Source organism: Salmo trutta, chromosome 11 (assembly GCF_901001165.1).
Source record: "Salmo trutta chromosome 11, fSalTru1.1, whole genome shotgun sequence".
NCBI lineage: Eukaryota > Metazoa > Chordata > Actinopteri > Salmoniformes > Salmonidae > Salmo > Salmo trutta.
Genome location: NC_042967.1, coordinates 9713071 through 9740184, shown reverse-complemented (window position 1 = coordinate 9740184; position 27114 = coordinate 9713071). Strand labels below are relative to the sequence as shown.

The following is a 27114-nucleotide window of genomic DNA, read 5'->3' as shown; positions in this document are numbered from 1 at the left end:
ACTGGTTGTGTTTCAGAAAGCTGCTCTCTCCCTCTGTTGTCCTCTAAGACAGTGTAAGGAAGTGTCAGTGTCCCCCTTTTTGTGAGTGTCCCTTGTCCCTTAAGTCCTAACTCTGACAACATGAAGATGTCCTACATCATCCTATCTTCTAGTGATTGGTTGTGTGTATACTATAGACCCAGCAGACATCTTTTCTGCCCTTTCATCTGATCACTATCAGTAAGGCAGGGGCTGAACAATGCCTGCTCAGCAAAACCACACACTCACACACACACTCACATACACACACACTCACATACACACACACGCCACACAACTCAGGGGAAATCTTCATAGAAAACTTGCGGTTCCGTTTCACCTTGTACTGTACTTGCACCGCGTTCCAACACGTGTGTGTGTGTGTGTGTGTGTGTGTGTGTGTGTGTGTGTGTGTGTGTGTGTGTGTGTGTGTGTGTGTGTGTGTGTGTGTGTGTGTGTGTGTGTGTGTGTGTGTCTGTGTCTGTGTGTCTGTGTGTGTGTGTCATGCTTGGAGGGGAGCTCATCTGGGAGCCACACCCACTGTCACCATGGAGGAAATATGGAGGGAGAGAGGGAAGGAGAGAGTGGGAGAACAGAGAGAGGAGAAAGAGAAGAGTGTGAGACAGAGAGTCACAAAGTGCTTGTTACTCCCAGAGCAGACATACACCAGCAGACACAGGGCTGTCACTACATCTCTCTCTAAATGTGATAGTAGGCTAGCTCACACACACACACACACACACACACACACACACACACACACACACACACACACACACACACACACACACACACACTGACACTCCCTCCAGGCACCAAAATAGACTCCCAGCCATATGGGACAGCAAAGACCCTAGTCAGCTAGCCAGGCAGGTTGTTCTCTTTGCAGTGTGTTCCACCATACTACAGCTCCCATAGCCCCAAACTTTTACCACAGAGCCCTTGTCAAAAAGACTGCCTCTGAGTCTGAACCCAAACCCAAACCCTGACCCCTATCCCCTCATAAAAACCAGCAGCCATTCATACATCGTCCCCTCAACCTGCTACCTGCTAACTCTCTATTCAACATCACAATGCCAGAGGAAGTCGTTGACTACAGTTCTACAGTGTCTGACTGTATCCTTAAATACATGTACAAAAATAAAATAAAGAATACCTGATCTTTCTTATATCTCTCAGATATAGGAGAGACACTGAGAAACAAACTTCCTTTTGATATTTTTGGTGGGACTATCTGTTGTTCCATGTAGTGAATCTGTTATTCAATGTGTTTGTATGGGCTAATAGCAGTAAAGATACAAATATATATTTTTTGGGATACTTCAAGAGGTCTTAAAATTCAAAATCAAATAGCTAAATTCTTCTTGGTATGACATTCTTAAAACAATTCCATACAATTTTATTTTCCTATTTTTCTCCCCTCTCTCTCCCTCTGTCTCCCCTCTCTCTCCCTGCTCCCTTCTCTCTCCCTCTCTCTCTCACTCCCTCTGTCTCCCCTCTCTCTCTCTCCCTCTGTCTTCTCCCTTCTCTCTCCCTCTCTCACTCCCTCTGTCTCCCCTCTCTCTCGCTCTCCCTCTGTCTTCTCCCCTCTCTCTGTCTTCTCTCCTTTCTCTCCCTCTCTCTGTCTTCTCTCCTCTCTCTCTCTGTGTCTTCTCTCCTCTCTCTCTCCTTCTCTCTATCTTCTCTCCTCTCTCTCTGTCTTCTCTCCTTTCTCTCCCTCTCTCTGTCTTCTCTCCTCTCTCTCTCTGTGTCTTCTCTCCTCTCTCTCTCCTTCTCTCTATCTTCTCTCCTCTCTCTCTGTCTTCTCTCCTCTCTCCCTTTCTCTGTCTTCTCTCCTCTCTCTCTCTCCCTCTCTCTCTCTCTGTCTTCTCTCCTCTCTCTCTCCCTCTCTCTGTCTTCTCTCCTCTCACTATCTTCTCTCCTCTCTCTCTCCTTCTCTCTATCTTCTCTCCTCTCTCTCTGTCTTCTCTCCTCTCTCCCTTTCTCTGTCTTCTCTCCTCTCTCTCCCTCTCTCTCTCTGTCTTCTTTCCTCTCTCTCTCCCTCTCTCTGTCTTCTGTCCTCTCACTATCTTCTCTCCTCTCACTATCTTCTCTCCTCTCTCTCTGTCTTCTCTCCCTCTCTCTTTCTCTTCTTCCCCTTTCTTTCTTTCTATCTATCTCCATTCCCTCCAGTTATGACAGTGAGGGTCGTCTAACCAATGTGACGTTCCCTACGGGGGTGGTGACCAACCTGCACGGGGACATGACCGGGGCCATCACGGTGGACATTGAGACGTCCGGCCGCGACGAGGACGTCAGCATCACCACTAACCTCTCCTCCATCGACTCCTTCTACACACTGGTCCAGGGTAAGTAGAGGTGGGGAGGAGTGTGTGTGTGTGTGTGTGTGTGTGTGTGTGTGTGTGTGTGTGTGTGTGTGTGTGTGTGTGTGTGTGTGTGTGTGTGTGTGTGTGTGTGTGTGTGTGTGTGTGTGTGTGTGTGTCAACGTTGTGAGTACCAGTCATGAATATTAATGCACCACATTGATAACCAAAAGCATTGATTAGTCAAACGTCAACACAATATTAACGACTTCACCAATTACTCAATGGGCATTAATCCCTGATCCCCTTTCATTATTAAAGAGGTCATAAAATAAAGACAGCTCAGAGATCAATATACTTAATCATACAACAGTAACTGTCTGTTTGTAGACAGAGGAGAGGAGAGGAGAGGAGAGGAGAGGAGAGGAGAGGAACCTTGAAGGGTTCTATCAATGCAGGCCCAACATAGGAATCTTCCATCCTTTATGTAACAGAAGGGGAGAATGGGGTTCTCAAATCTGAAATCAGATGTTGCTTATTTAAGCAATAAGGCCCGAGGTGGTGTGGTATATGACCAATATTCCACAATATTCCAAGGGCTGTTCTTATGCACGACGCAACGTGGAGTACCTGGATACAGCCCTTAGTCGTGGTATGTTGGCAATGTACCACAAACCCCCGAGGTGCCTTGTTGCTATTATAAACTGGTTACCAACGTAATTATAGGATTAAAAATGTTGTCCCCACGGTATACGGTCTGATATACCACGGCTGTCAGCCAATCAGCATTCAGGACTCGAACTAAAACATTTTCGACTTTCTTTCTTTCTCTCCACCACAGACCAACTAAGGAACAGCTACCAGGTGGGCTACGACCACTCTCTGAGGGTGATTTATGCCAACGGGATGGACACACACTACCAGACGGAGCCCCACATCCTGGCAGGCGCTGCCAACCCCACGGTGGCACGGAGGAACATGACGCTGCCCGGGGAGAACGGCCAGAACCTGGTGGAGTGGCGCTTCCGCAAAGAGCAGACCCGGGGGAAAGTCATCGTGTTCGGAAGGAAGCTCAGGGTGAGAAGGGAGGATGATGGCGGGAGGAAGAGGAGAGTGGTGGCCATTTTATTTGGATTGTTTTGTTTAAGCTGCAAAGTCAATTAGCTATATCATCAAAATATATGAAGAGGTAAATGAGGTATTTGGTCTTGATTTAGAGTTAGGCATAAGGCTGAGGAGCTGCCGTTTTGTTTTGTAGGCGGATGTGGAGGTTGGGGCTTTCTTTAAAAACATTTTTGCTGTGAGAGCTTGGCACCTTTCAAACACTTCCCAACAGGCATAGCTGGTTAAAACATCATTACTACCTGTCTAGAGGTTTCATATGTGGATTCTAACAGTTGGGGTTTCACTCTCTTCCCTTGGAGGGGATTTAGTCAGATCTTTGGCTGCCACTTCCTTCTCGTTTTTACCACGACATCATTCAGACATAGGCTACAATATAGGACGGGTCTTGGTCGCGGTTTGTTGCTAACTACGATATGGATTTAACCACTGAAAGGGAGTGAGACTATTTTCCATATCAAACAGTCTTCGGGTTCATTGTCAACGCTTCCGTCTCCTCGTTATCACCTTCTAAACGGCTCAAATTAGTGACAGTTTGTCAGCGGTTATCGAGGGACGATGATGCTTTATTGTCAGAATGTTTTGTCTCTGCCAACATCAAAGACAATATCTGAAAGTCATTACCATCTATCCAACAAAAGGAAAAGGTTTACTTTGGTTTTCCCGCTGAGTCCTTAAAGGTTCATTCCCTAATTCCCATATCTGATGCCTCCTGTATGTGAACTAAAACGAATGGGACACACAACGACGCACACACACACACACACTTCCTGCTACATCTAATCGTGGGGTTGCATATTCTGAGCCGCTCCCTCTGTCAGAGAAGAGGGCTGGTCTCCAAGGTATTAACCACTCCTCCTTCCAGTGTCTGTCTTCATCTCTCTCTCCAAAGACTATGTCACAAATGGCACCCTATTCCCTATACAGTGCACTACTTTTGACCAAGACCCATAGGGACACTGTATGTGCGCTATGTAGAGAGTAGGGTGGCATTTGGGACGCATCTTATTTCTGTCTGGATCTCAGCCTCCTCGTCTCATTACTGAAGAATGTCCAGGAGGAATCAGGGGCCTTCGCTTACAACAAAAAAAAACATGAGGGCCATATTGACATCTATCCTCTGCTGTTTTTTTCTCTCGTTTTTTTTCTCGTTCCTTCATTTTGCTGGCAACATGAAAACCTGATGGGGGTGGGGGCATGTAGGCTAGGTGGGTGTCCCCATGGCATCCATCCCAGCAGGAAGTGACATGCTTTCTTATGGGGGAATAAATTGAGGCGGGGGTTACGTTCTGTTGGCTAGTGTCTCGGTGTGTCTCGGTGTGTCTCGGCGGCATTCCGAAGGCCCCTGTCATCTTCAAATGAGTCTCAGCTCCCACTAGGCTGAGAGAGAGACTGAGTGGTTACCGCCACAATATTATTCTTATTCTCTCTCTCGCTCTCTTTCTCGGTCATTCTGGTTCTCTCTTTTTCTTTCTCTCTCTTTCTCATTCTCTCTGTCTCTCTGTCTCTCCACCTCGCTAAATTCCTAGGGGGGGTAATTTATGAAAGCAGTCAAAAGCAAAGAGTTTGAATACACGCCAGCCAGTCTCTCACTTTAATGAAAGTCCCTTCACAATAACGGCTAATCGAATGCTAAAAATCCCTTCAATGAATTTAGTGTCGCTCTTGAGAATCGATCACGGTAAATAGCGGTTTAAACAAACAGCGGGGTCATTGCGAGGCGATAAATAGCGGTTCTGTGTCGGGAATTTACTTTGAAAGCCGGTTCAGTTCACAGTTTCATAATTTCTCCTGTGTGTTTGTTAGATTTTTGTTTTAAAAGTTCAGCAATCTGTCCGAATCTGAATAAAGTCCAAATAATGTATTGTTAATAAACATTACTCCTTAGACTGCAAACCTTTTTATTGGATTTTTACAATATGTAAGTTAAAACTGTCCAACCCTTCTTCTTTTCTCTGAAGGTGAATGGCAGAAACCTTCTCTCGGTGGATTACGACCGAACTCTCCGGACAGAAAAGATCTACGACGATCACAGGAAGTTCCTGCTGAAGATCGTATATGACACCCAGGGCCACCCTACTCTGTGGGTCCCCAGCAGTAAGCTGCTGTCAGTCAACCTTACCTACTCCAGCACGGGGCAGGTGACCAGCCTACAGAGGGGTCCCACCACAGAGAGGGTGGAGTACGATGGTCAAGGGAGGATTGTGTCCCGAGTGTTCGCCGATGGAAAGACCTGGAGTTATACATACCTGGATAAGGTAGGAACTAGACTAGGGATCATCAACTAGATTCTGAACCGGATGGTCAGAGGGGCCGGGACATCATTTAGTAGACTGCAAATTGACCGCAAGAAGCCCAAACAGATATAATGTTTGACTAAAACATAATCATTTCAAACCTTGCTTACATTTGTACACAATCACATATATCTCTATTATGCGTGGGAATACTTGGGAACAGATTTCTTCAATTAAAATCACTTGGAGCTGATTTCCTGGTGTTTTTACAGTCTTTTATATTTTTTTTCTCAGAAAACGTGCTGCCAGTTGGGGAACGTGCTGCCAGTTCAAAACCCACACCCACACACACATACACACACTCTGGTGCCATGATCAGCAACACCAGCAAACACCCCATATTGACAATGCAAAAACATTGTGAACAAGTACTTGATGACTTAGTGTGAATGCACTTGCATCACCGATCTATTGCATTCCAACTAGTGTTTTGGTGAGTAGCTGAACCGGTATGGTCAATGTCATACGCAGCGCCGCTTGTTTACTGTCACAATGTCACCGTTAAACTCCGCTCCGCTGTGTGCTAACGCATCAGTGTTCCTACACCCTGGCATTACAGCGTCAGGTGCTAAGTACACTGTGATTCTCCCCTATGCACGCCCAGTCAGCTTTACCCATACACCCACACACACAAACACAACCACTTTCTGTCCCTCTCTACCCATGGACGAGCTGTTCAAATCTGTAGAGACCGGCGCGTCTCCTGTGACAAAAGGATTAGTGGATTGTCGTCTATTTTCATTGTCAGCACAAAAAACACAAGGTTATTTTCTGAAGATGAAAACAGTGAAAAATAAAAAAAAGCCACAAACGTAATTGAAGGCCCCCTTGAAAGCTATGAGTGTCAAAACCGAAAAGATGCTTTGAAAAATATACAAGGGAATCTGCACAGACTATAAAAGGACCATATTCCCTTTAGGTAGTAAGGGATATATAGAGAGAGAGACAAAGAGAGGGAGGGGAGAGAGAGAGAGAGAGAGAGCAACAGCAGGGAGATAAAACGGACATTGTTTGTGGATGTTAGTGTACAGAGCGATGGCTTAAGAGGGACTAGTGAAGACCAGAGTTATGGAAACGAGACCCAGGGGAGCGGAGGAGGCTGGAGCCGGGGTTTAGACAGCATGGGGAGGCCACAGGGACACAACACAGAGAGAACAGAGAGAGAGAGAAGAAATAGAGTGAGCGATAGAGGGTGGAACAGAGAGAGAGAGAGGGGGGGTGGGTGGGTGGGTGGGTGGGCGGGTGGGTGGGACAGAGAGAGATAGAGATCCCAAGCTGATTCCCCAGAGTAGCAGAAACTTTTCTCCGTTCTCACTTCCAGGACAAACTGTAGAGACGATCACAGAGGTTACGTTTACATAATGACAAACAAACTACACTGAACAAAAAATATAAACGCAACATGTAAAGTGTTGGTCCCATGTTTCATCAGCTGAAATAAAAGATCCCAGAAATGTTGTCCCACAACACAATGCCACAGATGTCTTAAGTTTTGAGGGAGCGTGCAATTGCCATGCTGACTGCAGGGATAGCCACCAGAGCTGTTGCCAGGGAATTGAATGTTCATTTCTCCACCATAAGCCTCCTCTAACGTCGTTTTAGAGAATTTGGCAGTACGTCCAACCGGACTCACAAATGCAGACCACGTGTATGGGCGATCGGTTTGCTGATGTCAGAGTGGCCCATGGTGGCAGTGGGGTTATGGTATGGGCAGGCATAAACTAGACACAATGAATACAATTGCATTTTATCAATCGATACCGTGACGAGATCCTGAGACCCATTGTCGTGCCATTCATCCACCGCCATCACCTCATGTTTCAGCATGATGATGCACGGCCCCAAGTCGCAAGGAACTGTGGACAATTCCTGGAAGCTTAAAATGTCCCATTTCTTCCATGGCCTGCATACTCACCAGACAAGGCACCCATTGAGCATGTTTGGGATGCGCTGGATCGACATGTACGACAGCGTGTTCAACTTCCCGCCAATATCCAGCAGCTTCGCACAGCCATTGAAGAGGAGTGGGACAACATTCCACAGGCCACAATCAACAGCCTGATCAACTCTATACGAAGGAGATGTGTCTCGCTGCATGAGGCAAATGGTGGTCACACCAGATACTGACTGGTTTTCTGATCCACGCCCAAACGTTTATTTTTTTAAGGTATCTGTGACCAACAGATGCATATCTGTATTCCCAGTCATGTGAAATCCATAGATTAGGGCCTAATGAATTGATTTCAATCGACTGATTTCCTTATGAACTGTAACTCAGTAAAATCTTTGAAATTGTTTATATTTCAGGTCAGTATAAGTTTGAAACAGGGCTGAAAAGTGTGTGCGTGCCTTTGTCTGTTCGCTCATTCAATATGTATGGTTTCCCACAACACCTTCCCTCCCACCCGGTCGTCGTCGTCCGCCTGCCTGCACACACACACACAACAACACACCCACCACCCACCCACCCGGTGGTTACCTGCCAGCCAAGAGCTCTGGTAGAGTGACCAGCAAGAGAAATATCCCCGGCCAAACATATGTTTCCACAGTAGCCACACACTCACACACACACACACATACAGAGAAACAGACAGACAAACATACACAGGGACACGAACACAGTGCCTGGGGAGCTTGTGTTAATGTCTGTCCAGGTATGACAGACAAGGTGAAGGATCCTCCAGGCAGACTCCCTCTGTAGAGAGAGAGAGAGAGACCACCGCGTACGCACACACACACAATACACACACACATTAAGGCACTGAGGCAGACAAAGATGCATATCTGAATCCTGGAGGGACTGGAGTGTTGTTGTTGTTATTGACTCTCTAAGGTGCACTCTGCTCATCTATTCTGAGCCGTACCTTCCTCCTTCTTACTTATGGGCCTCATTCTTCAGTAAGAAAATGTTGTTGTTGAAATTACGACCAACCGTCCGCTAACTAGCATAACGACTGCGTCCCAAATGGCAGCCGATTCACCTATGTAGTGCAGTACTTTTAGCCACAGCCCCATGGGCCCTGGTCAAAAGTATTGCACTACATAGGGAACAGGGTGCCATTTCAGATGTAGTCATCCACTTCCACTCTCCCCCCCGCCGCTATGCAAAGTAGCTAATTACCTGCTGTTTGGCTAAGTGATTGTGACTTCCGCTGGTGCCTACATCTATTAGATTAGTAGGTAGACCCTACTCTACTCCCCCCACACACACACAGACACACACACACACACACACACACACACACACACACACACACACACACACACACACACACACACACACACACACACACACACACACACACACACACACACACACACACACACACACGGGAGGAGAAGAAAGGAGAGTGCCAGCAAAGGCCAATAATTACAGAACACTGTAGAATTAATGCAGTGGAGTGCATTTAACAGAGTTCTGCGTTTAGATACTGAGAGGTAGGGAGGGACGGAAGGAAGGAGGGAGGGAAGAAGGAGGGAGGTTAAGGACAACTCAATTAAAAGAGAGAAAATCTTTCAGGAAATGGAATGTTAATACCTGGTTTAGCGCTCCATTTGAATTTATAATGTACATTAGAGTGAATTAATTGTGCCGTTAATTGTTCCTCTCTCTCTCTCTTCCTTTCATCACTCCCCCTCCTCCTTTCCTCCCATCTCCACCCTCCTTTTCCTCTCCTTTCCTCCTCCCTCCATCTCCATCCTCCTCCCTCCAGTCCATGGTGCTCCTGCTCCACAGCCAGCGTCAGTACATCTTTGACTACGACCTGTTGGACCGCCTGTCTGCTGTCACCATGCCTTCGGTGGCCCGTCACACCATGCAGACCATCCGCTCCCTGGGCTACTATCGCAACATTTACAACCCCCCGGAGAGCAACGCCTCGGTCACCGTCGACTACAGCGAAGACGGACAGCTCCTCAGAGTGGCCCACCTTGGGACAGGTCAGACAACTTTCAGAACTGTTATGGTTGTGTTATGCGTTGAGTGTGTCGAACGTCTTTGTCTCGTCTGTCATCAAGTACTTTTTTTTTAATCACAAAAAGAACATTTTCAGAAACTTTAAGAAAACTTCCCTAAAACTGTATTGCCATTCAACAAATATTGCTAGGAATTTATGTTGGTGTTGTACACAGAATAACCACCCACTTCTATATCAACAGGTCGTAGAATTCTCTACAAGTACCGAAGACAGAACAAAATGGCGGAGATCTTGTATGATTCTACGAGGGTTAGCTTCACCTACGATGAGACAGCCGGTGTGCTGAAGACGGTGAACCTTCAGAGTGAAGGGTTCATCTGTTCCATCCGGTACCGGCAGATTGGACCGTTGGTGGACCGGCAGATTTTCCGGTTCAGTGAGGACGGCATGGTGAACGCACGCTTTGATTATACCTACGACAACAGCTTCCGGGTCACCAGCATGCAGGCTGTCATCAACGAGACTCCGCTGCCCATCGACCTCTACCAGTTTGACGACATCTCCGGGAAGGTGAGGTTCTTCAGTCACGTCTAAAACTTTTTAAAAACCTTTTCTCACATTTCATTATTTTACTGAAAGTGTGTTTGTGATTTAAATGCACTTTAATTCCCGTTTAATTTGATTTGAAGGTGGAACAATTCGGAAAGTTCGGTGTGATCTACTACGACATCAACCAGATCATCTCCACGGCCGTCATGACCTACACCAAGCACTTCGACGTCCACGGACGGATCAAGGAGATCCAGTACGAGATCTTCAGATCCCTCATGTACTGGATCACCATCCAGTATGACAACATGGGCCGGGTGACCAAACGCGAGATCAAGATCGGACCGTTCGCCAACACGACCAAGTATGGTTACGAGTACGACGTGGACGGTCAGCTCCAGACGGTCTACCTCAACGAGAAGATGATGTGGCGCTACAACTACGACCTGAACGGCAACCTCCACCTGCTCAACCCGGGTAACAGCGCCCGGCTCACCCCGCTGCGCTACGACCTCCGAGACCGCATCACGCGGCTCGGGGACGTCCAGTACCGGTTGGACGATGACGGCTTCCTGAGACAGAGAGGAGCTGAGATCTTTGAGTACAACTCCAAGGGCCTTCTAGAACGCGTCTACAGCAAAGGCAATAGGTTAGTTGGATGATTGGTGACCTTACCTGACTGTACCATCCATACCCCACTGTAAACATACACCCAAACTTTTTGCAGGGGGGGTGTATTTCATTTGTATTGTGTTGTTTGATGATAATTCTTGTAAATGTGTAAATTGTTTCAAATAATTCACTGCTATTAACACTCTGTAATGTTTCCTAATTGTAAAATCCCTCTCTCTCTTTCCCTCTCCCTCTCTCTCTCCCTCCCTTCCCCCAACAGTTGGACCATCCAGTACCGCTACGACGGGTTGGGCCGCCGTGTGGCCTCCAGAACCAGCCTGGGCCAGCACCTGCAGTTCTTCTATGCAGACCTGAACTACCCGACCAGGATCACTCACGTCTACAACCACAGCAGCTCAGAGATCACATCTCTCTACTACGACCTGCAGGGACACCTCTTCGCCATGGAGATCAGTAGCGGAGAGGAGTTCTATATTGCCTGTGACAACACCGGAACCCCTCTAGCAGTGTTCAGTAGTAATGGGCTTCTTTTGAAGCAGGTAAGGTTTCATGTACAGTCCCCGATCCTCTATGTGTTGTTAGTTGGATTTTATGTCGAATAAAAGCTAGTCTAAATCTACATATCCAGCGAGGTGTTAGTTATTCATTGTATTTCATGATTATTTTCTAGGTGCAGTACACGGCCTACGGCGAGGTCTACTTTGACTCCAACCCCGACTTTGTCCTGGTGATCGGCTTCCACGGGGGTCTCTACGACCCCCTGACGCGCCTGCTGCATTTCGGCGACCGGGACTATGACATCCCGGCGGGGCGCTGGACCACCCCAGACATCGGGACGTGGACGAGAGTTGGGAAAGACCCGGCACCATTCAACCTGTACATGTTCCGGAACAACAACCCTGTCAGCAAAGTTCACAAGGTCAAGGAGTACGTCACAGGTGGGAGACGGTGAATTCACTCTAGTTGACTGCTAATAGCTTATGTAAGACGTAAACCTTCTAGATGGTTCATAGAAGAACGAGTATGTCACCAATGGAGTACATCACAGATAAGAGACTGTGATGCGACCTTTAATGCACTCTGATTTACTCCCTATAGCTTAGGTAAGCAGATACAATTATATATGTCTGGTACCTTGCTCTGTAGAACAGTAAGGCCTGTTATGGCAATACAGTAGGGACATGTTGGCATTGCATGATGACCATAGATAAACAGTCTATTGTGAATAGCCTGTTAGTATGAATATTTTATGGCTGTGAACTTTAGTAATTGTCTAGCGGTGCATATTACCTCATTGCTATGCATCACAATGATATTGCTATTGTTTTCAGCAGTTACCCTTTCCACATGATAATAGTTCTGGCTAAACATGAAAGGTATGACTCGAAATGACTATTTTCCCCTCGGGACAATCCAGTTTGTCCTATCCTAATCTGAAACATTGGGACATCATTTCCCTCAGTGGTCTATTCTCTCATGGTCACAATGTAATTCACTTTTCCATGGTTACAGATGTCAATATCTGGCTGGTGACGTTTGGGTTCCACCTTCACAACGCAATCCCCGGGTTCCCCATCCCCAAGTTCGACCTCACACAGCCGTCCCTGGAGATGAAGAAGAGCCAGCTCTGGGACGACCTGCCGGTATGTAGTATCCCTCCGCCTTCCTACCTCCATCCTCCCCTATCCCTTCCTCCCTCCCTTCTGCTTATTTACTCTATATCGCCAATATCGTACTATCTGCCTCTCTCTGGGGTTAATTTACCCTCTATCTCCACTGTCTGATCCCGCCGCCTCATTCTGGTTTATTACAACCTTCCGGTATGACGTATCCCTCCGCCTCCCTCCCTCTAGTCTAGTTTATTTACCCTATCTCTACTGTCATATCCCTCCACCTCTCTCTGCGGTTTATTAACCTTAGCTAGCTATCTCCACTCTCATTTCCGTACTGTGGTTGTACTGAGGAACTGAAACTATGACCACAATCTCACAGCACAGCTGGCTGGAAGACCGACCAACCCACCGTGTTGATTTAGCTTGTTATGACGCACCGCCAGTGAAGAAGAGACAAACAACGTTCAGGGTGGTCCACAGTTTACCCACGGCTACAAAGTACAGAGAAATTGCACACACACACACACCAATTATACCGCAGCTGAATTATCCTCCGGTTTGTCTTTAAAAAAAGTCATTATACACACGTATTTGAAGTGCAAATGAGTCCCTTATTGGTTTAACTACGTTGCCATGACTGTCGCTTCTTCTTCTTCTCTCTGTGTGAAATTAACAAGCTGTGCTGTTGCTCCTCACAAACCCAACAATACCATATATATATATATTTTTTTTTTAACTAAGCATTGATCTAAAAAACAACTTTTTTGCTGTCGTTGTAGTTGGGTTTTTTCTCATGACAAACAAACAAAGTCTTCCCTGTGATCTTTTTCTTGCTAAAACAATATTCCGTGTTTTGTCTCCATATAAATAGGACATTTCTAGAAGAAAGGGAACCTTTGAATGACTGAAGCTGGGACACTTCTTCACCATATCAATCTGCGATTTGGTTTCATATTGTCCCTCGTTTTTTGGAAAATAATTGAGTTTTTATTGAGATAACACAGTACTAGGGGAATAGCCACCCACCGGTCACAGACGTCAATTACAACATCTATTCTATGTTGATTCAACGTAATTTCATTGAAATGACATGGAAACAACGTGGATTTAACCACAGTGTGCCCAGTGGGTAAAGAAACACAACAGGCTTTACGTACTGAGGCTAGAGCAAACCTATAAACGTTTCAGTTATATCTGTCCATGACAAGGAGAGAGAGTTCGGATTTGATATCTGTGTAACTTAGACTTTTCTCTCCTCTCTCTCCTCCCTCTCTTCTCCTCCTTCTCTGACTCCTCCCATCAGTCCATCTCGGGGGTGCAACAGGAAGTGACCCGGCAAGCCAAGGCTTTCCTGTCCTTCGAGAGGATGCCGGAGATCCAGCTGAGCCGCCGACGCTCCAACCGGGAGAAACCCTGGCTGTGGTTCGCCACCGCCAAGTCGCTGATCGGTAAGGGTGTTATGTTGGCGGTGACGCAGGGCCGTGTGGTCACCAACGCTCTGAATATCGCCAACGAGGACTGCATCAAGGTCGCCGCCGTCCTCAACAATGCGTTCTACCTGGAGGACCTACACTTCACGGTGGAGGGACGCGACACGCACTACTTCATCAAGACCAGCCTACCGGAGAGCGACCTGGGAGCGCTGAGGCTGACAAGCGGGAGGAAGTCGCTGGAGAACGGAGTCAACGTGACCGTGTCCCAGTCCACCACCGTGGTGAACGGCAGAACTCGGCGCTTCGCCGACGTGGAGCTGCAGTACGGCGCTCTGGCGCTCCACTTGCGCTACGGCATGACTCTGGACGAGGAGAAGGCGCGTGTGCTGGAGCAGGCCAGGCAGAAGGCGTTGGCGAGCGCCTGGTCCAGGGAGCAACAACGGGTGAGGGAGGGGGAGGAGGGGGTGAGGCTGTGGACGGAGGGGGAGAAGAGGCAGCTGCTGAGCGGAGGGAAGGTGCTGGGCTACGACGGGTACTACGTCCTCTCCATAGAGCAGTACCCCGAGCTAGCAGACTCCGCTAACAACATCCAGTTCCTCAGGCAGAGCGAAATAGGGAAGAGGTAACAGACAGAATCCTCGGCACTGGCCGCCAAAGAGACCACCCCCTCCAAATCCTCCACCCAAACCTCCCTCGCCTCCCCTCATTTCTCTAAAAAAGGGGAGGGTCCAGGCTAGTGCTGTGTTTAGCGCCGCCTAGCTGAAACAAACGCAGTAAAATGTAGAAATATCTGAAACTGAACTAAACCTAATACTACCACTGTGGGGCCTGAAAATCAAACAAAACGGCTCCAACTGACGCAGATGTTTGTCCCGTGCGATACAGCGTTGAATGGACTGTGGACTCTCTTGAAAAGAGAGAAAAAAAGTCAAAACTCTCAGTTTGTGAAAAAAAGTTTGGGTTTTTTAAATAGACTTCCTGAATTTGCTTTCGGAAAAAAATATTTTAAAAAGAAAGAAGAAATGTGTTTACATACGCATACCACTACAACACATCTGGACTAATAGAAAAAAAGCCTTGTTTCTTACAAAGGACAACGTCTATAATCTGATTCTACATCCTGACGACTGACCTTTGACCTTTGCGTACTGAAAAGCGTAGTGTTGTTGTTCGCAGTAGGACCATGGGTCTCCAATGGTGGTAACACGACAGTTAAAACCACTTGTTGAAACCACTTGCTTGTTCTGCTTTTCTTTCTAAAAGGGACAAAACAGCTCCCACTAAGTGACTTCTTTACCAATACTAGATCAAAGTGGGACGTTTTGGGAATCGGGAGGTTGTGTGCGTGTCTGTCTGTCTGTCTGTCTGTCTGTCTGTCTGTCTGTCTGTCTTTCTCTGTCTGTCTGTCTGTCTTTCTCTGTCTGTCTGTCTCTGTCTGTCTGTCTGTCTGTGCGTGCGTGCGTGTGTGTGTATACAATGGAGACAATGTGTGTGTATGTATGAAGTTAATCAATTAAATGAAATGAAAGAATCATATCCAACCAATCTTTTGAAAAACAATGTGAGACAGTATCTTTATGGATTTTTTTATTAAGATGAAAAATTCCACACTTATCCGTACATCAATATTAGCCTCTTAGAGAAAGTAATTTATGTACAGTGTTTATACATAAAAAATAAAATTGTAAAAAATATTAAGATTTTTTTTTTTCCTTCGTCATGCATTACTGTTTATACTCTTCATTAAGTTTTCAATATTTTATCCTATTATAATTCATGGTAATGCTTATTGAAATAACATTTAAAAAAATCAATCCTACTGTATTATTGATTTCTGCATTGAGAATATTCGGGTTTGGGTTTTACAGTTTCTTGCCTTCATTGATCAGATTCCCTGATATCTGAGATGAACCACGTTTTGTTTTGGCACTTATATTTTTTATTAGAAAAGTGTCCGTTGAATGGTCGATGTCAGTCAGACAACCATTTATCTTAGGAAATACTACATTACTACTATCAAGAGCAGGAGAATAGTTTGGCTGTGCGGTATGGTAGTATATCCTACCTTGTGGAAATAGCCTTTGAACCTTAAGTCCTTTTAAGTAGGACACAAGGAAGGGCCGCTTGCCCTTCTCAGCTAGAGGGTTTGAAAACAAAACATCTTGGTTGTCGTACCTAAATATAATTTCTGCCTTTCCTATAACAAAACCAGGCTGTTTCTTAGATCTCTGCTCAGCTCAAGCGTGAAGGCTTCTCATAATCACTATTAAGGAGGGAAAATTCCCAAAACTTTCCCAAAATTCCCAGGTTTTCCAGAAATTCCAATTGGAAGATTCGTCCAATCGAGATTTATGAAAAACCTGGTAATTTTGGGATCGTTTCCAGAATTTTCCAGTCCTAACCACTATAGCTCTTTGCTCTTTCTCTATCTACGTTAGGAAGAGCTGAACTCATGTTCCTTGTACCAGCACAGAGAGCACAGATAGGGCTGCAGCAGTGAGAACTGAACAGAACCAAATACGAGCCTCTTGACTTGAACAGATGCAACACCACCATAATCCAAGGGACCATTTAACATCATGCTCGTAAATGTATTCCTCCGACTTTACTTTTTATCCTAAACATGGCTTGAAAGCCAGATCTTACAAACAGAATCACATCAAACAGTTCATTAGATAGAGCAAAGGGGCAGAGTTTAGCTCGAGTTCCGGAGGGGAAAAGAGAGAGAGAATAAACCTGGGGAAAGCCTAGAAACGGCTCTATGTGCACTCTGGGTAATTTTTCCGACATAACCTAAATGGCTAGTGAGTGTAGTGTAAAGGAGTTGCCAGGGCGATGAAGATGACATCGGCACTATGAACTATCTCTCCCTACTCCCTACTCATCTCTCTTCCCGGGGCTGGATAACACACATATTCACCCACAGAAAGAGAAAGAAAAGTTTTTTTAACACCAAACTATGACCATTTCAAAGATTTTTGTTGTGATGATCTGAACCACACTTGAGGAAACTTTGCCAGTCACACGAACTCTACATCCCCAGGAGCCATACCCAAACGCAGATTAGCGTTTTTCATCATGAATGTTGTTCTGGAGGCAGCTCTGCAGAGTGGTCAGTAGCTGGCACAGCCATAAAGTCATAACATTAACACTAACCTTAACCACACTACTAACCCTAATGCCTAATCCTATCCTTGAATTAAGACCAAAAAGCTAATTTTAGTTTTCATGGATTTTTCCAATATAGCCAACTTTGACTTTCCAGCTGGCCTAAGGGGAAATCGCTCTGTTCTGCCTCTAGGACGAGACTCATGAAAATAAGCGTCAACCTGCTACCCAAACAGAAGATTACAACACCCGTTCTCAAATGTTTCTCATGTTTCCATGTTGCTTTTTCAGTCAATGTGACCGCCCCATACAGTAGTTCAAATCTGTTTCTTTTGTAAACAGATTGTAAAAAAAGACTTGACAAATGAGAAAGTATTGTTTTTTGCTTTATGATTTTTTCAATATATATATATATATATATATATCAATCATTGAATTGTATTGCCTAGCTTATTTTTCTATTCATGTGTGTGACAAGGTTGACAGAAGGTGGAAGGACTTATACTCCCAGGTTGTTTGCGTGTTGGTTTTACTAAATTGTTGTCAGATTTTCTCTGGTGTTATTGGTTGGTCTTGGTCTGTACCATGTGCCATTTATTCTGCAGGGGGAATCTTAGTTGATCCTACCCCTGCTGTATCACATTGCTACTATGATGCCCCCCTCTCCCCCATCGTCAGCCGAAAGTGCAGTAGCCCAGCCACATACAGTGGCTTAAGACTCAACATACAAAGTTTTCCTTTTGACTTGGCTGATCTCTCAAAATAACACTTCCCACAAATTAGACAAACACACACTTTTAGTGCTGTTCTGTTTTACTAAGTAGAATGTTGCAGTCTAACAATGTGTCAGACACCTCCTATTGGAGCGGACACACAAGTGCTAGAAGGAGGGGAGCATATGGTGTTTCGGGGTTGAAAAGGGGTCATCCCACAAACATGCAGGAAGCAGTGTGTTCTGGGTATTGTTTGCATGCTTACAAAGTAAAACGCCCATCCATCCGTCAGTCATTGTTTCTCATCCATGTTAGAACAGACATTTACATGTCTACATGATTAAATGCTTCTGTATTATATTGCACTACAATGTAACAGCGTTATTGCTTAATGCTTAGTCCATACAATAACCTTAAAGTGCTGGTCGATGCCAGGCCATAGACCTTTATGTCTGTCCTCTGGGTAGAAGCTTCCCCTTAGGCACAGATCTAGGATCAGCCTCCAACTCCAATCCTACTTAACCATTAGGGGGTAAAACACAAAACTGGCCTTAGATCAGTGTCTCAAAAGGCATCATACCTACCTTCCGCTTTGTCTGAAGACGGTGATTAGGTAGAGGAATTTCCTTTCTCAAAGAACTTCCTGACTTTAGAAGGAGAGGCTCATGGGATTGGGACCACTGCTGACCGTAACGCTGAGTTGTGCGCCAGCGTCGTTATAAATATTATATTACCGCCATTTTGTTTTTATAAGTGATAAAGAAGGAGAATGATGACTATAGTGATGTCACCACTAGCACCACCACAGCCACCTCTCACCCTATCACAAAAAAAACACACGTCTGTTTAGCGATGTCACACAGTTTACAGATCTGAAGGGACAGCAAACACTGCAACGTTGAGACAACGTTGTGTGGTGGTTGTGTGTTAGCTGGGAATTTGAGCAAAGAAAATATGTATTTTTATTTTTATTAAGACCCTGTTGTCCAGAGTCACAGGTTAGCTGATGTTTTGGGTTTGGAGATTGAGGGAATTTGATAAAGATTTTTTTATGTATTTTGTCATTTATTTTCTTTCTCTGAAAATGAAACAGACGGGCGAAAAGTGATCTTAATTGTAACGTGTCAGTCAGTCCTCTCTTTGTAAAGAAGGTACAACATATCTTTTTAATTTATTTAGAGATTTGTTCATTTTTTTCAATCTACATCCTCCGTGAAAGTTTCATCATAATGATATTGTTTTTATATAAACAAACATTGCTGTTTTAGAGTGCAATTAAAGTGCAATTTTAATGTAAGCTCCGAAAGGTAATTTCCCGGGATGCAATCCCTTTTATCTCCCAGATGTTAAAGATCCAACAGAGATCAATCATGATAACAATAAACATGTCATACTGTAAAGGTTTCTGAAGCTCGGCTTGAACTGCTCTTTATTTACTCTCAACGTACTGGATCCACACACACACACACACACACACACACACACACACACACACACACACACACACACACACACACACACACACACACACACACACACACACACACACACACACAGTCAGTCCGTATCATGCATACACACACACCTATCCCATGTTTGCTTTTAGTACCTGCTAGCAGATCCACTGTGAAGTCCTCTCATCAACAAGCAGTTTTCGCCCACAGGACTGCTGCCGACTGGATGGTTTTTGTTTGACACACCATTCTCGGTAAACCCTAGACACTGTCGTGCGTGAAGAGCCCAGGAGGCCGGCCGTTTCTGAGATACTGGAACCGGCGTGCCTGCCTTGTATAGCACGCCACGGCCACATGACTGTTTGTAGGAGCGAAACGTTTTCAAGAACGGGATGATGTACCTAATAAACTGACCACTGAGTGTATATGTTCATAGGTGTTATATAATCTACTGTTGGTTGCACATAATGTGTTTCTAGTGTTGGTGGTACCACTGAGACACAGCTCTTACTGGCGAATGTGGATAAAGATGGCCGAAATCCGAATGGATGTAACATGTGTAGCACTATCCACTGAGTTGTTAAACTTACAGCGTGCAATATGGTTCAATGTGCCAATAAATCAACACAAACTTTTTCGGTTTTATCAATTTGCCGGTGTGTTGAAGCTAAAATTGGAGTCATGTATAGTGTAATAATGACCATACAAAAAAGAATAACAGAGAGCAATATGGTGAAGTTAGCAGAACGAGGAATTTGTGGTAAGTGCATGGGGGCTGCCATCTTTATGCACCTCCACTATTGCCTAAAAAGTAATCTCCTGCTTTACCGGCACTGATTTTGAAAAACAAAAAACTGAGCAGGTGAAAGCCAGCCTAATGATGAGCTTCCACCATATTGTTTTCACCTGTCAAGTATTTTTCCATTTGTGCAGATGAACTGAAGATGGGCAAAGATTACGTATTTTTAAGCAATTGAGCAGTGTCTATTTATATACGTGATCTCCACCTAATCCTAAACAAATGCACATACAAACGTTTTATAAATGAGGCCCCTGGTGTGTGTGCATTCTCCAGCTGACCAGTAACATTCACTGAGGAAGTGAGTTCCCAGGACAAACAACAGCCTGCGGAGAGCCTGGGATGCGTTCAGCAGGATGGAGTGGTTTGAAACGTTCAGATAGAAAAACGTTATGTTGAGCAAATATGCCTCTGACGTGTAGAATGAAAGGAATCCCGGCGGCTCTATTTGTGGTCTATCTATCTGCAACGTTCGACAACGTCTGGCTACCGAACGGGATCCTGAGCTGTGTAGCCCTGATAGGTGAAGATGCCTTGGATCAATCATACACTTTTAGAAAAAAGGTTATTCGGCCTTCCTCATAGGAAAACCATTTTTGGTTTCATGTAGAACCCTTTTGGGATCCATGTAGAACCCTCTGTGGAAATGGTTCTACATGGAACCCAAAAGGGTTCTACCTGCAACCAAAAAGGGTTCTCTATGGGGACAGCTGAAAAACCCTTTTGGGTTCTAGATAGCACCTTTTCGTTCCTAAGAGTGTACAGTATGCCTTGGGACCTCAAAAAGAAGAAGAGAAAGCTGGACAATCCTACCGGGTAAAAAACCTTATGACCAAGCAAGCAAACGCACTATAGGAACCCTTGACACCTATAAAACAGTAACAAAGGACTTTTTTTAAGGACTACGAAGGTCTGATGGTTTTGGAGGGATACAATGCCTTGGGACCCCAAGAATACAGAGCTGGAAGACAACCATACCAGGCAAGAGATTGAGCATTGTAGTAGATGAAAGATAAATACTAGTTTCCCCATTGACAACCACACAACCACCAAAACTCACTGCGCCACTGCCATGGGTGAAGTTGTCTTATCTTGGAGCACTCATATGCCTTGGGACCCCAAGAAGAATGGAAAGCGTTTAGACAACTACCAGGTAAGAGAGAAGACTGTAGATAGATTAGATGAATGATGAATATACATTTTTCCACTGTAGCTACTTAGGGAAACTGACGACCAAGAGCCAAAAACTCTATAGCAACATACTCTTGGCAACTTCAGCCGGTAACTCAGCCGGTAAATCAGCCGGTAAATCAGCCAGTAACTCAGCCAGTAACTAAGGATTTTTGTGTAGATTAGGTTTTTCTTACATTTCTCTTCCTATCATTCGTATGCTAAAAGCTCAGACAAAGTGAACGCCTGTCTGTGAGAGAACCGCAGCCAACGACCTCAGTTCGTCTGAAACAGAGCTGGGATGAGTCCCAAATGGCACCCTATTCCCCATAATAAAGGGCCTATATAGTGTACTACTTTTGACCAGAGCCCTATAGGTCCTGGTCTAAAGTAATGCACTAAATAGGATGCCATTTAGGATGCAGGCTCAGCCCCAGGAGACTCCAGTCCACATCACATTACCACGGTCTCTGGTTTCACTGGTGTTTTTACGTCGCGTAGCGATACGCTCCGGTGACTTTGTTTTCAAAATAGGAATGCAGAGACGCCAACCGAATGGCGTCCCCTGACCACCGTGAAGCAACCGGTTGTACTGTGTTAGAGAGAATCTGTCAGTGTTGTAGAGAATAGAATAGGTACAACTGGGAGGAAACATTAAACAACCCAACCCTGGTGAAATGGCTTTTGCGAGGCTATATACAGGCACCGGTTAGTCAGGCTTATTGAGGTAGTATGTACATGTAGGTATGGTTAAAGTGACTATGCATATATGATAAACAGAGAGTAGCAGTAGCGTAAAAGAGGGGTTGGTGGGTGGCGGGACACAATGCAGATAGTCCAGGTAGCCAATGTGCGGGGGCACTGGTTAGTCTGGCTAATTGAGGTAGTATGCACATGAATGTATAGTTATAGCGACTGTGCATATATGATAAACAGAGAGTAGCAGCAGCGTAAAAGAGAGGTTGGGGGGGCACACAATGCAAATAGTCCAGGTAGCCATTTGATTACCTGTTCAGGAGTCTTATGGCTTGGGGGTAAAAGCTGTTGAGAAGCCTTTTGGTCCTAGACTTGGCGCTGAGGTACCGCTTGCCATGCGGTAGTAGAGAGAACAGTCTATGACTACGGTGGCTGGGGTCTTTAACAATTTTTAGGGCCTTCCTCTGACACCGCCTAGTGTAGAAGTCCTGGATGGCAGGCAGCTTAGCCCCAGTGATGTACTGGGCCGTGCGCACTACCCTCTGTAGTGCCTTGCGGTCGGAGGCCGAGCAGTTGCCGTACCAGGCAGTGATGCAACCAGTCAGGATGCTTTCGATGTTGCAGCTGTAGAACCTTTTGAGGATCTGAGGACCCATGCCAAATCTTTTTAGTTTCCTGAGGGGGAATAGGATTTGTCGTGCCCTCTTTACGACTGTCTTGGTGTGTTTGGACCATTCTAGTCTGTTGGTGATGTGGACACCAAGGAACTTGAAGCTCTCAACCTGCTCCACTACAGCCCCATCGATGAGAATGGGGGCGGGCTCAGTGCTCCTTTTCCTGTAGTCCACAATCATCTCCTTAGTCTTGGTTACATTGAGGGATAGGTTGTTATTCTGGCACCACCCAGCCAGGTCTCTGACCTCCTCCCTATAGGCTGTCTCATCGTTGTTGGTGATCAGGCCTACCACTGTTGTGTCATCTGCAAACTTAATGATGGTGTTGGAGTCGTACTTGGCCACGCAGTCATGGGTGAACAGGGAGTACAGGAGGGGACTGAGCACACCCCCCTGAGGGGCTCCAGTGTTGAGGATCAGCGTGGCAGATGTGTTGCTACCTACCCTTACCACCTGGGGGCAGCCCGTCAGGAAGTCCAGGATCCAGTTGCAGAGGGAGGTGTTTAGTCCCAGGATCTTTAGCTTAGTGATGAGCTTTGAGGGTACTATGGTGTTGAATGCTGAGCTGTAGTCAATCAATAGCATTCTCACGTAGGTGTTCCTTTTGTCCAGGTATGAAAGGGCAGTGTGGAGTGCAATAGAGATTGCATCATCTGTGGATCTGTTTGGGCGGTATGCAAATTGTAGTGGGTCTAGGGTTTCTGGGATAATGGTGTTGATGTGAGCCATTTCCAGCCTTTCAAACCACTTCATGGCTACGGACGTGAGTGCTACGGGTCTGTAGTCATTTAGGCAGGTTACCTTAGTGTTCTTGGGCACAGGGACTATGGTGGTCTGCTTGAAACATGTTGGTATTACAGACTCAATCAGGGACATGTTGAAAATGTCAGGGAAGACACCTGCCAGTTGGTCAGCACATGCCCGGAGCAAACATCCTGGTAATCCGTCTGGCCCCGCAGCCTTGTGAATATTGACCTGTTTAAAGGTCTTACTCACGTCGGCTACGGAGATGTCACAACGTCCACAGGTGGCGCCTCTCCCCGTCCAGGCGGTGCTCGGCGGTCGTCGTCGCCGGCCTGCTAGCTGACACCGATCTATGTTTCTGTTTCGTTTGGTAATGTCCCGCGTCTTTCTTGTTCGTGTTGGACTTGCCTTCTTTATTAAACACGTTAAACGTACCTGAGTCTCCTGTGCCTGACTTCACCCCTCCTGCAGAACTATTTTTATGACAGAATCCCGCACCTCATATGGAGTCAGCAGGAGCCGAAGCGCCATCCCCCTCTGTGGAGGAACAAGTCAACCAACACGCCAACATCCTTCATCGGTTGGGGGCAGCGATGGATCAGGTGTTGGCGCGCCTGGAGAATTGGGAGAGACGTGCTCCTCCACCTACTGCAGCTACTGTCCACCACCCTGCGCCCCCCTCAGCGCCGACGGAGTCCAGCCCGAGTGGGATTAAGCTCGCGCCCTCCAGCTGGAGCTGTACCTGGAGACCGTTCGCCCCCTTCCCTCGGGAGAGGAGAGGATGAGTGCCCTCGTCTCTTGTCTCACAGGTAGAGCCCTGGAGTGGGCCAACGCCGTCTGGGAGGGTCCAGATTCAGCCAGGGACGACTACCCGGAGTTCGCCCGCCGCTTCCGGGCGGTATTCGATCATCCCCTGGAGGGCAAGGCGGCGGGTGAGCGACTGTTCCACCTGAGACAGGAGACGAGGAGCGCCCAGGACTTCGCATTTGAGTTCCGGACCCTAGCCACTGGAGCGGGGTGGAACGAGAGGGCCCTCATAGACCACTACTGCTGTAGCCTGAGGGAGGACGTCTGTCGGGAGCTGGCATGTCGGGACACTGCCATCACCCTGGACCAGCTCGTCGATCTGTCCATCAGACTGGACAACCTGCTGGCTGCCCGTGGGCGTTCTCCTCGGGCCCTTTTCGTTCCACCTCCCAGTCCTCTTGCTCCAATGCCCATGGAGATAGGAGGGGCTGCAGCTAGGAGGACCGGAGGGGGGGGCCTCTCCTATGCCCACTGTGGTCGCAGAGGGCACACTGCGGACCGGTGCTGGAGAGGCTCGCCCAGGAGTTCAAAGGGCAGGCAGAGTACCACGTCGACACCCCAGGTGAGTCAGCACCAGTCTCACCCAGAGCCCCCTGTCGGCCACATGCATGCCTTAGTTTCTTTCCCAGAGTTTTCCCCACACTCCCAGTATAAGGCGCTAGTCGATTCAGGAGCGGCTGGGAGTTTTATGGACCGTGGGGTCGCCCATAAGTTAGGGATTCCCCTGATCCAGTTGGACCAACCCTTCCCCGTGCACGCCCTAGACAGTCGACCACTTGGGTCGGGCCTGGTTAGGGAAGTTACAGCGCCACTGGTTATGGTGATGCGGGGGGGTCATGAGGAGCGTATCAGCCTCTTCCTCATTGACTCCCCGGCATTTCCGGTGGTACTGGGAATTCCCTGGCTAGCCATTCACAATCCCAACATTTCGTGGAGACAGAGGGCTCTTAAGGGGTGGTCGAGGGAGTGCTCGGGCAGGTGTATAGGGGTTTTCATCGGTGCTACTACGGTGGAGAGTCCAGACCAAGTCTCTCCTGTGCACATTCCCTCAGAGTATGCCGATTTGGCTATCGCCTTCAGTAAAACGAAGGCGACTCAATTACCACCTCATCGATGAGGAGATTGTGCGATAAACCTCCAGGTTAACGCTGCATATCCCAGGATCACGTGTATCCTCTGTCTCAGGAGGAGACAGTGGCTATGGAGACATACGTCACTGAGTCTTTGAGGCAGGGATCCAAATCACCTGTCTCCTCAAGTTTTTTTTTTGTGAAGAAGAAGGAGGGAGGTTTGCGTCCGTGCTTTGACTATAGAGGTCTAAATGCCATCACGGTGGGTTTCAGTTACCCGTTACCTCTCATCGCTATGGCGGTGGAGTCATTTCACAGGGCGCGCTTCTTCACCAAATTGGATCTCAGGAGCTCGTACAATTTGGTGCGTATCCAAGATGGGGACGAGTGGAAAACCGCATTTAGTACTACATCTGGCCATTATGAGTACCTCGTCATGCCGTATGCATTAAAGAATGCTCCAGCCGTCTTCCAATCCTTTGTGGACGAGATTCTCCGGGACCTGCTCGGTCAGGGTGTAGTGGTATACATCAACAACATTCTGATCTACTCCGTCACATGCGCCGAGCATGTGTCTCTGGTGCGTAAGGTGCTTGGGCGACTGGTGGAGCATGACTTGTACGTCAAGGCTGAGAAGTGTGAGTTCTCCAAACGAGCCGTCTCTTTTCTGGGGTATCGCATTTCCACATCCGGGGTGGTGATGGAATGTGACCGCGTTTCGGCCGTGCGTAATTGGCCGACTCCGACCACGGTTAAGGAGGTGCAGCGGTTCTTAGGGTTTGCCAATTAGTACCGGAGGTTTATCCGGGGCTTTGGGCAGGTGGCGGCTCCCATTACCTCACTGATGAAGGGGGGCCCGGTGCGGCTGCAGTGGTCGGTAGAGGCGAACAGAGCCTTTTGTCGCTTAAGGCCCTGTTTACAGACGCTCCCGTGCTGGCTCACCCGGACCCCTCTTTGCCATTCATAGTGGAGGTGGACGCGTCCGAGGCAGGGGTTGGAGCTGTGTTGTCACAGCGTTCGGGTGCGCCCCCCAAGCTTCGCCCCTGTGCTTTCTTTTCTAAGAAGCTGAGTCCGGCGGAGCGTAACTATGATGTGGGGAACAGGGAGTTCCTAGCCGTGGTCAGAGCCCTGAAGGTGTGGAGACATTGGCTAGAGGGGGCGAAGCACCCTTTCCTCATCTGGACTGATCACCGTAATCTGGAGTACATCAGGGCGGCGAGGAGACTGAACCCACGCCAAGCCAGGTGGGCTATGTTTTTTACTAGATTCCAGTTTACTATCTCGTACATCCCAGGTTCCCGGAACGTCAAGGCTGACGCATTGTCTTGCCTCCACGACGCCGAGGAGCGGTCCATCGACCCCACTGCCATACTTCCAGCCTCCTGTCTGGTGGTACCGGTGGTCTGGGAGGTGGATGCGGACATCGAGCGGGCAGTGCGGTCAGAACCCACTCCCCCTCAGTGTCCCGCAGGGCGGAAGTACGTTCCGCTCGGTGTCCGCGATAGCCTGATCCGGTGGGCGCACACGCCACCCTCCTCGGGTCATCCTGGGGTTGAGCGGACATTTTGGGGTCTTAGAGAGAGGTACTGGTGGCACACTTTGGTGAAGGACGTGAGGCTCTATGTCTCTTCCTGTTCGGTGTGCGCCCAGTGTAAGGCGCCTAGACACCTGACTAGAGGGAAATTACAGCCCCTCCTCGTTCCACAGCGGCCATGGTCCCACCGGTCGGTGGATTTCCTCACGGATCTCCCACCATCTCAGGGGAACACCACGATCCTGGTCGTTGTGGATCGGTTCTCTAAGTCCTGCCATCTACTCCCTTTGCCCGGTCTTCCTACGGCCCTACAGACCACGGAGGCCCTATTTACGTATGTCTTTCGGCACTACGGGGTGCCTGAGGACATCGTCTCTGATCGAGGTCCCCAGTTCACGTCCCGAGTGTGGAGGGCGTTTATGGAGCGACTGGGGGGTTTGGTCAGTTTGACCTCGGGTTT

The 27114-nt window shown here is 47.3% G+C and overlaps 1 protein-coding gene across 9 annotated transcripts in view; it reads left to right on the top strand.

Moving 5' to 3' along the window:
• Positions 1-19116, top strand: part of LOC115202196 (teneurin-3) — a 425097-nt gene extending 405981 nt beyond the window's left edge. For all 9 annotated transcript variants that reach the window (XM_029766158.1, XM_029766159.1, XM_029766165.1 and 6 more), the window contains 10 exons: positions 2191-2366; positions 3163-3398; positions 5405-5701; positions 9454-9679; positions 9899-10227; positions 10347-10855; positions 11099-11378; positions 11510-11777; positions 12352-12482; positions 13756-19116. In XM_029766158.1, the coding sequence (XP_029622018.1) occupies positions 2191-2366; positions 3163-3398; positions 5405-5701; positions 9454-9679; positions 9899-10227; positions 10347-10855; positions 11099-11378; positions 11510-11777; positions 12352-12482; positions 13756-14511 (3208 nt within the window). In that variant the 3' untranslated portion in view covers positions 14512-19116. The remainder of the gene's footprint in view (positions 1-2190; positions 2367-3162; positions 3399-5404; positions 5702-9453; positions 9680-9898; positions 10228-10346; positions 10856-11098; positions 11379-11509; positions 11778-12351; positions 12483-13755) is intronic.
• Positions 19117-27114: the final 7998 nt, after the last annotated feature.